Raw genomic sequence first — 14,786 nt, 5'->3', positions numbered from 1 at the left:
CAAACAGAGTTTTCTGTGTTTATTCAGGAAGCTCTTGGATCCAAACTCGGCTCTCCTTTGGCAGTGATCCAAGTTACTGCTGTTACTTATCAGGCAGTGACTATCTGCTTTCAACTCAAATTTTATTCAGCAGTGACTTTTTCTTCTGCATTGGGTCATGTGTAACTGGGTATACTAATGCCTGAGTTTTGGTAAGTCAAGCTCTACCACCTAGCTTTTTTGTGCTTTCAGCTGCATCTCTATAGTGCATGCATCCGTGGTCTTTAGCAGCAAACCCAAGTTCCATACTTAGGTTACAAGATGACAACTGAGCAAACACCATTCACTGTTTATTTTTAATTCTTTTTATTATTGATGGTTTATTCAATATATTTATTATTACCTGGCCAAGGAAAGCCTTCAGATCCCCCAGGAGGAGCTGGAGGAAGTAGCTTAGGAAAAGGCTGTCTGGGTAACTTTGCTGCAAATGTAAGTCAGACCCACATAGGTGGCAAAACATTGATAATTGAATGAAAAAAAAAAAAATAATCAAGATTACCTTTAATACTTTTAAATTCAGTTGCTGCAACCCACCTGATATTTTCATTTTAAGATCCTTACTGTATTGAAAATAATGCAGAATACATGTATGTATGATGTATCCAGAATGAGCTGTCCACATAAGAGAGATAAATGGTCAGTTTAAATATTTGGATTTTACCAGGAGGTTGGTTTAAGTCTTGAACCAACAGGCTGCAGTGCAGCATTTCATCAGTCCATGACACAGTCTGCATGTCTCTCCATTTGGCAAAGTATCCCAGCAACTTCTGCATGAGCAACCCTGCCTCCACACATACTGCAACTGCTGCTCTGAATCCACAGCTGAATACTCATCTCTGTCTCTGTTTCTGTATGACCACTGAAGAATCAACAGACACATAGAAAGACTGGATTTTATTATTTTCTAAAGAAAAAAAACTCAAACACTCATGCTATTCTCTGTTCCTTTATGCTCCGGGTGTTTAAATATTAACAGCAACATTCAAGGAAATGCTACTCAAAATACTTCTGAAAAATAACCTACTTCAATTACCAGTTGTTTACTGAAGCTATTATATTGAGTATTTAGGGGTAGACTGAATTCAACTTCCCTGTAGCTCTGTAGTCATTTTACCTGTCAGAGTCAATTTGCTCAAGTTTCCCACCTTTGCCATACAAGTCAACTCACGTAGTACTCTGACCTTTTCAGTAAAGAGCTCATTCTTGTTGAACTTGTTTTTCCTCTCTGTCAGCAGAGGAAACTCAGGCTGAGCTTATTGGACCATGGGGACATGAGCTGCTTACAAGGAGGATGTTTAATGATTAAAATGAGAGCTGCATAGTTTCATGGGTCATGTAAAGTGAGGGGAAAGAAAACTGCCTCGTCTATTTTTCCAAACTCTTGGGGCCAAATGTAGCTCCTGCTACAGCTCAAACCCAACAGGAAGTCAAATAAAGAATATATTTACATCCTAAGAAATAATAGTTTTCTTCTTTTTTTTTCAAAAAGCAGGATGAGAGGATTTCTGTGTCCCAACCCTGAAGTCAGGACATGGTTATCTTAGCATAAAGACTGGAAGCAGGGGGAAACAGTTAACACAAACTCTCCTCCCCAAAGTTAAAAATATGCACCTACCAACCCTTAAATGCTACAATTAACGTGCTGTATCACATTTGTTTAATCTGTACACAAACAGATGACATGTAAAAAGGAGGGAGGGTTTGCAGTTTCATTTCTGGACAAGCCATCCATCCATGTTGTGCCCCAACCCCCAACCCCCAAACACCCATCCAACCCTTAAGTGCTATTATGCTGATTTATGTAAGCTGTCACTGCATAAATGGTGCCTTGTTTACCTCCACCCAGCCCCCATTAGTAAAAAGTACAGATTGGCAGATAGGGTCAGTTAGCACAGATTTTGGTCTCTGCACAGGTCCAATGGCACCAAACCTGACAACAACCTGGTGTGATGACAAGGCTCAAAAGAGAACATGTAATGTATAAATAATTCAGCTTCATAAGTGCTGATTGTTAGACTTTTGAACTTTTGACAGAACCAGCCACCTGCTTCCAGTCTTTAAACTAAGATAGACTGACTCTAGGTTAGTAATGAACACAGACATGACATGTAGATATCAATCTGAATATCTCACTGAACTCATTCCCCAAAATACTGATCCACTAATTTAACTGATACATTTCTACACACAGTGTCCACTGGGTATCAACATATACACTGATCAGCCACAACATTAAAACCACTGACAGGTGAAGTGAATAACATTGATCATCTCTTTACAATACAAAGTTCTGCTGGGAAACCTTGGGGCCTGATATTCATCTGGATGTTACTTTGATACATGCCAATGCCCAATTTAACATTGTTGTAGACCAAGCACACCTCCCCATGGCAAATGCACTCCCCAATGGCAGGGGCCTCACCCAGCAGGACGGTGCTCCCACCACACCACAGAAACTGCTCAGAAATGGCAGGACAAAGGAACACGACAAAGAGCCCAATGTGTTGACCTGACCTCCAAATCCCACAGATCCAAATCTGATTGGACATCTGTGGGATGCACCAGAACAAACCAGATGTTGAGGCCCCACCCTGCAACCCACAGGACCAAAGGATCCGCTGCAAATATCCCAGTGCCAGACACCACAGGACACCCTCAGAGGTCCCGTGTCGATGCCCTGACGGGTCAGAGCTGTTTTAGCGACACACAGGAGGACCTACACAATATTATGCAAGTGGTTTTAATGTTGTTGCTGATCAGTGTATATTCTAGATATATTTTTTCACACAAACTTCCTACAGATCATCTGTATCTTTTGAAGACATATTTAGTTTTATGATCTACAGTGTTAATGTGGAAATTTGCAACAGGAAACCACTGAAGTCCTTCCTCCTCCTGAGTCCAGGGATGTCATCAACATGTGGTTTCTAGTCAGCCTCTCGGAGTAAGGAGAGGTAGATGTTGGACTGGAGGAAGCGGGGATAACAGTCTGTGTCCAGAAGCGAATAGATGCGTTTCTGTGCGTGGGACAGAGAGGTGTGAGAGGGAGCCTGCAGCAGTTGGATGGTCAGATCTCTGGTCTTACTGTCCAGGTTCACCTACAATAAGACGACACAGTGATTGCACTACACTCATTAAAATGTCAATTCCAGCTTAAGTATCGACCACAGCAATTTATATTGGATTAGCTGTTTACTTGTTTCCAGTCTTTCTGATTGTCTCACTACTGATTTTTCTGAATTATTTTTAGTAATTTACTCAATATACCCTGCTGATTAGATTGTGCAAGGTTTTAAGTTTTAATGTTTAACTTTTGAAAGATGAAATAACACAGTCTTTCACTTACGAATGAAGAGTTAACAGATTATAAAACACTCAGACTACACTGAGAGGTTTTGCAGCTACAGCCTTACTTTGTCTAATTTATGGAGGCTAATTTTAACTCAGCAGTTCAATGGTTATATTACACCGCACCCTCAACCAGGTCACGGAATGGCAACTTCTAAAGGCCCTAAAATCTAATTTATTTTTCTCAAATAGCCTGCTACTGTTAGCACTGGGATCCCACATGAATACTACTTTGTGACAAAGGTGGAACAATTTTGGTGTTTTTCCACAGAGGCTCATCTGGGAGAAGGATGATGTCACATAAGTTCATGCACCAATCAGAATTTAGCAACATTTGAATCAGAGCTGGATGGCAGTTGCTAGGTTGTTTGGTCCCTGTCATTATCTGAACAAAAAACAATCCACATGAGCTTTTCGACATTAAACTCTTATGAGATCTTTTTTTTAAAAAACTTTTGGCCATTGCTTAATATACTTAATTACTGTCTGGTCAAATACTTTCCAATACTTCAAATACTTTACACCTTATCCATTTTATTTTGTGAGCTGGTAATTTGCCAAGACACTGTAAAAAGAAGCTTTCAGTATAGCAGGGGATCTCCTGGTTAATTGGGGATTGAATTACAAAAAAATCTTGCAATTAAGGCGTTTACACCAGAGATGTTTACTCTGGTTGAACTCTTGGAAAAAGGCTCACATGAATGAAGCCATTGATGTTATGCTGTGACGTTAAACTTGAACCGCCCACACAAGCTTCTGAAAACACAAGAGGCATCCAAAACATACATGGCACACTGTTTGGACGAGGGACACAGTAATAAAATAGTTGAAATATAATTGAAACAATAATTTAATGTTAAAAAAAAAGGTAGGTAGGTAGATATATGACCAGACTTGAATTACACCTCCCGTTTCAGGTTGCACAGTTTAACTTTTACAGAGTGCAGTGAGATTGAATATAAAAGCAGGTGTATACCTCCCGGGGAGCACCTGGTTGGATGTAGGTGTTGCAGATGTCCTTGGCCCTCCTCTGCAGGCTGAAGTTGTTGGATGAGTGTTTGTACTGCTCACAGGCCAGATAGAACTGCAGATTCTCTTCACTGAACTCAGAGCGCAGGAATGCAGCAAAAACTGAAACACCAGCTGAGAGGAAGAGGAGGGTAAGTGGGGCTTTCCTCACTCACCATGCAACATCACATTACGCATGTTTCAAGAGGACACCCACACACATTACACTGGAATAGCAACCCCTCAGGCCTAATTAGGAGATGACAGACACACAAATATTGCAAGCAGCAAAGTTCATGTTCATTGTAAAAACTTGGCCCACACCCATCATCTCTACACAAGCTGTCTCACTACTAGACTTTGAGCCACGGCTCACTTTTAGTCTGAGGTGTAAAACATGATTGACTGCTTTGTGCAGACGAAGGCTTCAAACTGCTGATACAACACATACAACATGTCACAGTTCACACACGTCAGCTGTAGAAGACAGCATTGCAATTTAGCATGGCACTGATAAGGAGGCCAAGTCACACAGAGTGCTGAAATCAGCCCTTAGCCAAGCTCTGTGAGTTACCAAAACAAACGACATGACTGACGTACAACTGCACCAATCAGCTCCTTACAACTCAACTTCAAATAAGATAAAATGTCAAAACAGAAAAGAAAGTCTGTAACGTGCAGAGCCAAACCAACACCGGAATGTATTCTACTAACAAGTACTGTGTGTATCCTGATATAATTTATTGGTCTGTGCCATAGAGCTCCATTCTTGTCCAAAAACTACTAAAAACATGTAAATGAGCCATATTGTTAGACTGGGAGACATGGCCTGTCATTACAATGACCACACACACTGTATTTTCACACAATCTCACCCACCCTGTCCTGCCACAAATACAGCACCAAATTTGGATTAGTCCACCGCTGAAAACAGTCCCCAACAAATGCACTATTCCATTTTGTTTGAGCATCGCTTGTTAAAAACCACAATAGGGAAGTACTGACAGACAGACCAAACATGCTGTTTTTGGTTCTATATGTATGTATTGCATGTATTTCCATTAAACATATTTTTATTTGACACATTACATATACACATTGGCCAGCCTTCTCCCACCTGTGTAGTCAAAAACATCCGGACTCAAAAGGATGCTGAAAAACTCCATGCATTTGTTTATGTCTATACGAACTACTGTAATTCCTTGTTATCTGCATGTCCCAACAAGTCTGTGAAAGTACTGACAGGAACTAGAAAAAGAGCTCATATTTCTCCCTTATTAGCGTCACTGCACTGGTTCCTTTAAAATCCAGAAATAAATTCAAAATAATCCATCACTTTATGTACAATGCCAAGCTCCACTGTATCTTTAAGACATCATAGTACCCTGTTATCCCAATATATCACTTTGCTTTCAAAATGCACGTTTGCTGATGTTCCTACTGTCTCCGAGGGTAGAATAGGGGACAGTTTCAACAATCAAACTCCTGTTCTGTGGAACCAGCTAGTGTGGGTCCAGGGGCCCAACACCTTCTCTACATTTAAGGTCATCTTAAAACTTTCCTCTTTTATGAAGCTCAGTTATTGCTAGTTCATGTGAGCCCTGAACCATCCCTTAGTTATGCTGCTATAGGCTATAGTCAACAGCTGGGGGAACTCCCATGATACACTGAGCACTTCACACGTCTCTCTATCTCCCTCTCCCTATGCATTTATATCACACCACCCTGTCATTAACCCTGTATTTCATTCCTTATTCCACAGGTACATCAGGCTGGATCTGCCACCACCACTCATTATAATTGTATTATTATTATTATTATTAATACTTTCTATCATTGGTGCCACCATCATTGTTAATGTTACTATTATTATAATTATCATAATAATGGTCTGACAATGCTGTATATACAGCTGCTCCTGGTCTGTCTCTCCTCTCTCTTCCCCTCTCTCCACTGTTTCTCCCCTTTCAACCCAACCAGTCCAGGCAGATGGTCCAGTTCTGTCAGAGGTGTTTTGCTGTTGAAATGGAGTTTATTTATTTAACATGCTACAGTGCTACAGATGCATTTTGGCAACATTTTTAGCCACATTCTGTCTGTCTGTCTGTCTGTCCACCACTTTGATTCAGACTTACGTATCTTAACAACTATTGGATAGGTTGCCATGACATTTGGTTCAGATATCCCTGGTTCCCAGATGAAGAAGCCTAATGATTTTGATGATTCCCTGACTTTACCTCTGGTACCATCATGAGATTGATATCTATCTTTGGAGTGAAATGTCTCTACAGACATTAGATGAATTACCATGTAATCTACTTCAGAAATTCCATCAGGATGAACTGTAATAACTTTGGCGATCCTCTGACTTTTCATCCAGCACTACCATCAGGTACTACTTGATTAGTGAGATACTTTGATTTGTGACCAACACACACACACACACACACACACACACACTTGATCTTGATCTCATCATTGTGCAACTACTGTAACTATTCTGTTCAAGCATAACCCCACCTTTATCTCATACTGTATACCCATTCCTCTCACCTAGAGGAACATAACAATGTACCAGTTAGCCCATTTACTACCAGTCATGTAAACTGATGACCAATTTCCAAACATACAACAGTGGTTTTGATTAATGAATGTGTTTTTCTAGTCTTCCGGCCAGCCATTCACTTTCATTCATTTCCCTTGAGTCTGAAACTCAACTGGTAGAGAACATCACTGAACATCATTTCTGTTTTTATTGTGGTCAAATGTCCCATTCAGATTGGACTAATATTACAAGAGACTGTTAAGAGATAAAATGTTGCCCATGCTCTTCTCTTGTAAGTAGATGCATTATTGTGAGCTGCACTGAGCCAGTACTAAATCAGAGCAGATTGGCTTGTGAATAGACAGTACATTACTTAGCTTACAACACATAACAAGTTAGTTAAAGGGAGTAAGCCCCAGGGGCGTTGCTTGCCATAAAGCTGTACTGCCACAAACAGAGCCCCCCACCACAAACAGACACATGGGGAAGGTGTGTGTGTGTTGTAGTTCACCTGCTGCTCGAACACACTGACATGCACTGATGTACAGAATGTCCACAGAGGCTATAGCTTCTATTTGGAGTCAACAGTCTTGCTACACATTTGAGTAGAAATACATCTGTACTTTTCCCATCAGTATGCCTTAATTATTTGAATTAATGCAATGATAAACATTTATTGTTGTTGAGAATCAATCATGGCATTTATACTGGGGCACAGCTCATTTATGCCGGGGCATGTACCCCAGTCGAAGGGGTCTGGCGACGCCTATGGTGAGCCTATATAACGGCATTACTTATAGGATGTGGTTCTGCTGATGGCTTTTCTTTTTCTTTCTTTGTGTCTAGACCTTGGGGTTCGGTGGTTCGATTCCCAGCTCCTCCAGTCCGCATGCCAAAGTATCCTTGGGCAAGATACTGAACCCCAAAATTGTCTCTGATGTGTGTGTCATCGGTGTGTGAATGTGCGTGTCTGTGTTAGAAAGCACATGTATAGACAAGTGCTGTATGAATGTGTGTGTGAATGGGTGAATGTGATCTGTAGTGTGAAGCGTTTTGAGTGGTTGAAAGGACTGTAAATGGCTTCATACCCATCTGGTTAGAGAAAGCATATTCCAGTTTTTCCATCACAATACACTGATGTTATACCGTGTTGGCTGATAAAAGTGTTCTGCTGATGTTTGATATTACCCCTTTAAAGTCTAGCACTGTGGCTCAAGCAAGTCTAAAGTTTCAGCAACTTATTCTTCATACTGTGGTGAAATGAATGGAGGCCTGTAGGTAGGTATGAAAAGTGCATTCAAACAGGTAAAATATCAGAGCAAGGTCTCGGAAATGATCAGCAGTAATGTTAAGTATGTCACTTGTGAGAGATGGGCTTCCACATTCAGAAACATTGTAATCTCCAAAGCACAGACACGAATGGAAACATTCTGTGGCATCCAAAATATCTTGTAGTGCTGACTATTATCAGAGTGTAATCAAGGCCTGTACTGATATTGGTGATATGGGTGACAACATGAGTATGTCATTAGACACTGGAGGTAAGTAGAATACACCAGTGAATCATGAAACACACTGCTTATGGAATCTACCTGTGTGGACATGCAGGTTTCCTATAGTCGTACAATGTTGTAACCATAATTCATGTTAATGTCTGACTGGTCAAACATCCTCTTGCTGGAGGAGACGTTTAGACAGACTGTTATTGCAGTGATTTATACATCTTGGTGTTTACTATCTGATCTATTCATAGAAGCAGTACAGCCAGGGGAAGTGCTGTTTTTTTTAGCTTTATTACACAGCACACAGTAACCAGTGACGTCAACTCAGATGTCAACATCACCTCAGTAACTTGTGAGTTCAGATAAAACCAGGGTGAACTTGAGACAGATTTGACTTTTAGTTTCAAACATTTCCCCAAGGCAGGAGTGGCCTGTCAGTTAAATGCCAGGGTGTAGAGTTCAGGTCAGAAGCTTGATGAAAAGTGCGGGGATAAAAAAAAATGTCTAACATCAGTTAAAGGTACCCTGTGGAGTTTTCATTGCTATAAAGCAAAATACATTTTGTGTATTGTGTCTTAAGCCTTATGTAAATATGTTGAATTTCCCACTTCATAAAGAATTTGAAAAACCTACTGTATCTTTTAAAGCCTTGATTGTTTACATTAGCCAAGGGTCTTCTCCTTCCTCTTTTTTTATTGGCACATTGCTGCCTTTATTGTCATTATTGCCGCCAAATGTTTCCATCCTTATAATGGATTTAATGTCACTAGGCATGCTCTGGACACATACAAAAAACAATAAGGGGACCAGCTCATCAAACCATCGCTCTGCAGCACCATCAGTAAAATCCATGCCATGAGTTACACAATTCAGAATCTCACCAGCACTTCTCTCCATTTGCTCGAATGCCCTGTGCTAACCTACTGTTTGTTTAGAAACTAAGAGTGCAATAAGTCACTTATATCACCAAGCTTCCATCACCACCTTCTTTCCCAGTACGCCAAAATTATTTTTCTCCTGCTATTGCTGCTATTGTGGTCCGACCAGGTATTAATGGCCTTCATCTACTCCAAACAGAAGAGTTTCTGTACAAAAATACAGGGTGACCTCCAAGATCAAGGCCCAACAGAGCCCAGACAACCCACATCAGCTCTATAGAAGAATACCGAGGAATATCACACTTTTAAGAGAATAACATTTAAAAAATCTGGTGTTTGCTTAAATATATGTTGTATGTATGTCCATGCCATTTTCATGTGTTGAACTACTCAAAATAACATGTTACATTGAAAATAAAAAACAAAATGTATGTTCTATTAAATATGGAACAGGGAATAGTGGTTGCGAATTACTTTTGTCATTTTCAGCTTCATAGAAAATTGTGGTTTTTCTTTTTTAAGTGGAAGAGTACCAACGCTTTCAGAAAATTTTGAGATACTGTCTTCTTATTCAAAGCTTGTGATGGACCAACAGACAAACCAGATCAGATGACACTGCCAACCTCAGCCCCTAACAAACTTCTAATAGGACAAAAGTGCAGTTGAGAAGTTATCCAGATTCACAACTCCAGACGTCTGTAATGCCACCTAATATCTCTGAAATTTACGAGGAAATAATAAAGTTAATCAATTCCCACTCTCCCCACCAAAAAATATAAAAACAAGACCTTACTTTGACTGGCCAGCAAGGCGTTCAGGGACTCTGCCCATTTTTCCAGCTCTTCTCGACTGATCTTACTCTTCTTACTATGGCCCACCTGACTCCACTGACGCATGAAGAGCAAGCGAGACCTCCTCTCTTTAGCGCTTTGGACCAGGACCACAAAAGGACAGGAAGAGGCAGCAAACATCAGTGAGAGATTGTACCAAAAGATAATGCTGTCATCACATCTCAGAGGATTCTTAAAACCAACATTGGGACAACATGTAGTTTCACGACAATCTAATAAGGCTAAGATGAAATAATACAGTCACCGTTATGATCAAATAGATTTCATTTTTAGACATTAGGTGTCAGTCTAATACGGCAAATTAAAGTCTTGAGTGTGCTAGACACATTTTAACAGTTGCATTATTTTATGTGGGATATAAGATCGCCAATTAGCAACAATTAACAGCACAGAAAGTTAACAGAAAATATACAGGATCCTCACCTGTCTTTTTGTTCTGCATTGGACAGGTTGGAGTTTGAGGAATGAGGACTCTGAAACAGAAAACACAAAGTCAAGTGAATATCTGCCACTTGCTGAACTCTCTGAAATCCCAATAAATGTAAATCCTTCAGGTTTCACTTTGACATAGAACTAGGTGTAAACCTCCACACAAGATAGAGCAATGAGGGCTAAGAGCCTGGTAACACAATAAGCAGACCAGGATATGTTAAACTGCTGAGTTAAAGCAGTTATAATCAACATTTCTATTAAGAACGGATCAAATGTGCAATGTGAAAAGTGTTCCTTTTAGTGATGAACCCACAGAGGCATTATCACAAACTCTGCAGGTGCCTTCAGATTAACCAATTTTTTTGTAGTCTTGTTCAGCTCATTGTTGTGGTTTTCCAGGCCAAAGGGTTATTGTTTTGGTTTAATCACACAACTCTTACTGCAATGGTTCCAGCCACAGCAGGCTGGCTTTTTTAGCCAGAAACACAACTCCAAATGAATGCTAACATTGCTCTGTGTCTGCTCAATGTGTAAAAAGCCAACTGTAATGTTTGGTAAGATTTGTGCAAATGGGCTTCAAACCTTTAATATGGACAATCTAGATTAGATTTACCTAAACCTGGCTATATTGCTGATGCACAGTACAGGCTGAAACCTAATTAATGTCCCACCTGCCCAAACAGACTCTTGAGGTGCAGTTTAGCAGCTGACAGTTTGGGTTTATGGTGGTGCCTGTGCTGGAATTTGAAGGAGAAGGGATTGGAGGACAACGAAGGAGATGGGGGAGGCAGGTCATCTCTCTCCACGCTCTCGGTGCTGCCCTGGGCGGCCGGGGCCAGCTGGCTGTCACTGTAGGCTCTGCAGCCTTCACTGATGGACACACACTCTTAGGTGGCTCTTCTCCAGTTTCCCAAGCTCGCTAAGGTTCTCTACACTGATGCTGTGCTCCTTAGCAAGCTCCCTCTTGCTGCCCTCGCTGGCACTCGCTAAGGGCTCCTTGGATGATGGGACTCAGACAGGCTGACCTCCTATACACCTCATTTTCCCTGCATGTGAGGTGTGTAGGTACCAGACTCCTGGTTCTTCTCATAATCTGGGTTCTTCAGTGCCACCCTCTTCCAAGGAAGGAAGTCAAGGTCCAGGAGGGATCCCTCTGAGCTGAATCTACGCATGGTGGCTGTATGACAAGTGATGGAGAAAGGTGGAAAAAGGAAGTGCTGCAAAAAAGTGAAAAAGACAAGTAAAGGCCAGAAATAAGGGTTGAGAAGAGATCAGAGATGCAGTGAAGCACAGCCTGCTGAATAAAGCAGAGGAGGCTGTAGTTGGGGAGAGTGAAAAATGGACAAAGAGAAAAATGGGTTACAGAAACTATAAGCTGGCCAACATTGCTGTTTCAATTCACTTTACACTCATCAGAACTGTATCGGGAACACCACAGTAATACTGGGTAGGTTCTCCCTTTGCTCTCAAAACAGCCTCAGTTCTTAACGACATTGATTCCACCAGATGTTGGAAACTTTCATCTGAGATTCTGCTCCATGTTGACATGATTGCATCACATCATTTCATTTGTCAGCTGCACATTCATGCTGCCAATCTCCTGTTCTAACACACTACTGGATTCAGATCTGGTGACTGGAGAGACCACTGAAGTTCACTTAATTGATTGTTGTGTTCATGAAACCAGTCTGAGGTGACTTTTGCTTTGTGACATGGTGCACTATCATGTTGGAAGTAACCATTAGAGTAGCCAATTGTGGCCACTAAAGGATGTACATGGTCAAGCAAAAACACTCAAAAGGTTGTGGCATTCAAACCTTTATTGATTGTTATTAAGGGCCCAGCCTGGACTGTTGACACAAGACAGGTTGGATTCATGCTGATGCCAAATGACCCTAGAGCCTAATGTGGTCCTCTGTTGTTACAATCCATCCACCTCAATGTTGGATGTGTTGTGCAAAATGTCAAAGAAATCCTTCCAATATACTGTGGAATCTACACCATAAAGAACATACAGTAGTTTCAGAAAAGTATTCAGACCTCTTCACTGTGTGCACTGTGCACATTTTACTGTCTTGTTGATTTAATTTCAAATGGATAAAATTGCCATTTTGTGAGAAAAAAAATGTGTAGTTAAAATATGTTTTTAGGATATTTTTTTACAAGTTTGTTAAAACCAAAAACTTAAATCTCTCTCAAAATTAGTCAGACCTTTGATCCAGTACTTTGTAGAAGCCCCTTTGTCAGCAATTAGAGCTTGGAGTCTTCTTGGGTAAGTTTTTGTGTTACCTGTATGTTTCACATCACTGTGACAGTGAAAGGTGAACTGTCGCTCCAATTTCAGGTTGCATAGACTCTGGAGCAGGTTGTCTTCAGGGACTTCTCTATATTCTAACAAACACTAAGCAGATGTCATACGCCTCTTACTCAAATTGGCTTCTACGTATCTACGCTACCACTGAGGCCTGATTGATGGAGTGCAGCTGAAATGGCTGCCCTATTGGCAGGCTCTCCCATCTCTGCAGAGGAATTCTGAAACTCTGGAAGGGTGACTCTTGGGTTCTTGGACACCTCCCTGACCAAGGCCATTCTTGCCCATTTACCAGAGGAGTACTGGTAGTTCCAAACTTCTTCCATTTCACAAGTATTGAGGCCACAGTGCTCCAGGGATCACTCAAAGCGTAAGAAATGGTTTTATGTCCTGATCTCTGCCTTGGCACAATTTTATCACAGAGTTCTACAGAGAGTTCCTTGAACTTCAAGGCTTAGTCTTTGTTCTGACATGCAATATGAATTGTGGAACCTTGTATACAAAGGTGTGTGCACACATGGCAATTTTTTCCATTTACAATTTGATCTACAATAAAGAGTGCAAAAGAGAGGGCATATGGACATCAATTATAGATTCAGGAAGCTGATGTAAATTACAGTCAAACCAGTTTGTATCCAATTAAGCCCATTTGTACTAACTTAAGAAAAAACAGATGACAAGAAATGATGACAATAAAAGAAAATTATGAGATATTTTGACTTACTATATCATAATTTTGCCATGAGTATTTTTTTTTTATATTTACAAACTTTTCATCAGTCATTTTCTTTTTTCCGGTGGATTTCTGTACTTCTAAATTTGTCTTTAGTTAGATCATTTTCGCTTTTTTCACAAGGTATTAACTTAGAAAGTTACAATCTCCATTATGTATCTTATAATTCTGACTGACGCTTTTTTTGGCAGAAGGTATATATACATGTGTATATATATAGGTCTATATATACTGTCTAAAAATTATTAAATAAACACAGTCGATGTTATCACAATTATTAACAGCAAAACTGTCAGCTTATAGGGAGGTGTTCTGAACGCTACCACTGTGTCAATTTCAATCCATCTCATGTCACCCAGTTCAGTTTCATCTCTGCAGTGGGAAAAACAACAGTTGGCTGACATTTGGACTCATTAAAACATTCAGAGTGGGAACGCTCTGCTATGGTCAATTACTACCAGTAAATATTTACCTGTTCAACCAGCAGTTAAGTTCTCTTCATGGTAGATCGTTGGGTTTCGCCAGATCTCATGAACTGAAGGTTCGGAATCCAGCAGCACCAATTCAGGTCCCCAAAGAAAGCAAAATCCAACCTGCGACGCTTCTGTGTCCAGATTTCTTGTCGGCTCGCTCAGTCGCACCCCCCTCAGACCTCCCCCCTCCTACAACACTATTATGCTCACATACATTAACTCAAAAGGCTCGCGGAGTGAAGATAGACATCAGGAAAAGTCCTACGAAGTTTCCACCGTGACACTTGAATGGCACAAATATGCCTCCTCCTCATGACTGCTGCCACACCTTCACTTCTGTCTCAACTTGTTCGTGAGACCGACACTTCTGAGAGGAGCCGCCTGCAGACTGACGTACACACACGCACGCACATACACACACACACACACACACACACACACATACAGACACACACCATCATGTGAGGTGTGTCCTAGAAAACACGCGACATCTCATCGATGGAGACGCAATCGCTCAGTGACTCTGATAAAGACATAAAGTCTGTGGTGTTAACATGAAAGTCTGAGGAATACGATAAAATACAAAATGCATTCCATCGCATCTTCAGTAGCCTTCTTCAACAACATTTTCTACCGTAATAACAACAACAACAATAATAATAATGA

The 14,786-nt window shown here is 40.7% G+C and overlaps 1 protein-coding gene across 1 annotated transcript; it reads right to left on the bottom strand.

Moving 5' to 3' along the window:
- Positions 1 to 918: 918 nt before the first annotated feature.
- si:ch211-152p11.4 (regulator of G-protein signaling 8) lies at positions 919 to 14,530 on the bottom strand. Its single transcript, XM_051068321.1, is given in 8 exon segments — positions 919 to 3,137; positions 4,364 to 4,530; positions 10,114 to 10,247; positions 10,595 to 10,644; positions 11,275 to 11,484; positions 11,486 to 11,631; positions 11,673 to 11,919; positions 14,120 to 14,530. Coding segments are annotated over 7 exon segments (981 nt in total). The 5' UTR covers positions 11,776 to 11,919; positions 14,120 to 14,530; the 3' UTR covers positions 919 to 2,966.
- Positions 14,531 to 14,786: the final 256 nt, after the last annotated feature.

This window comes from Lates calcarifer, unplaced genomic scaffold (assembly GCF_001640805.2).
Source record: "Lates calcarifer isolate ASB-BC8 unplaced genomic scaffold, TLL_Latcal_v3 _unitig_4112_quiver_405, whole genome shotgun sequence".
Taxonomy (NCBI): Eukaryota; Metazoa; Chordata; class Actinopteri; family Centropomidae; genus Lates; species Lates calcarifer.
The sequence above is the reverse complement of the archived record's forward strand: the minus strand, read 5'-3'. Positions and strand labels throughout refer to the sequence as shown.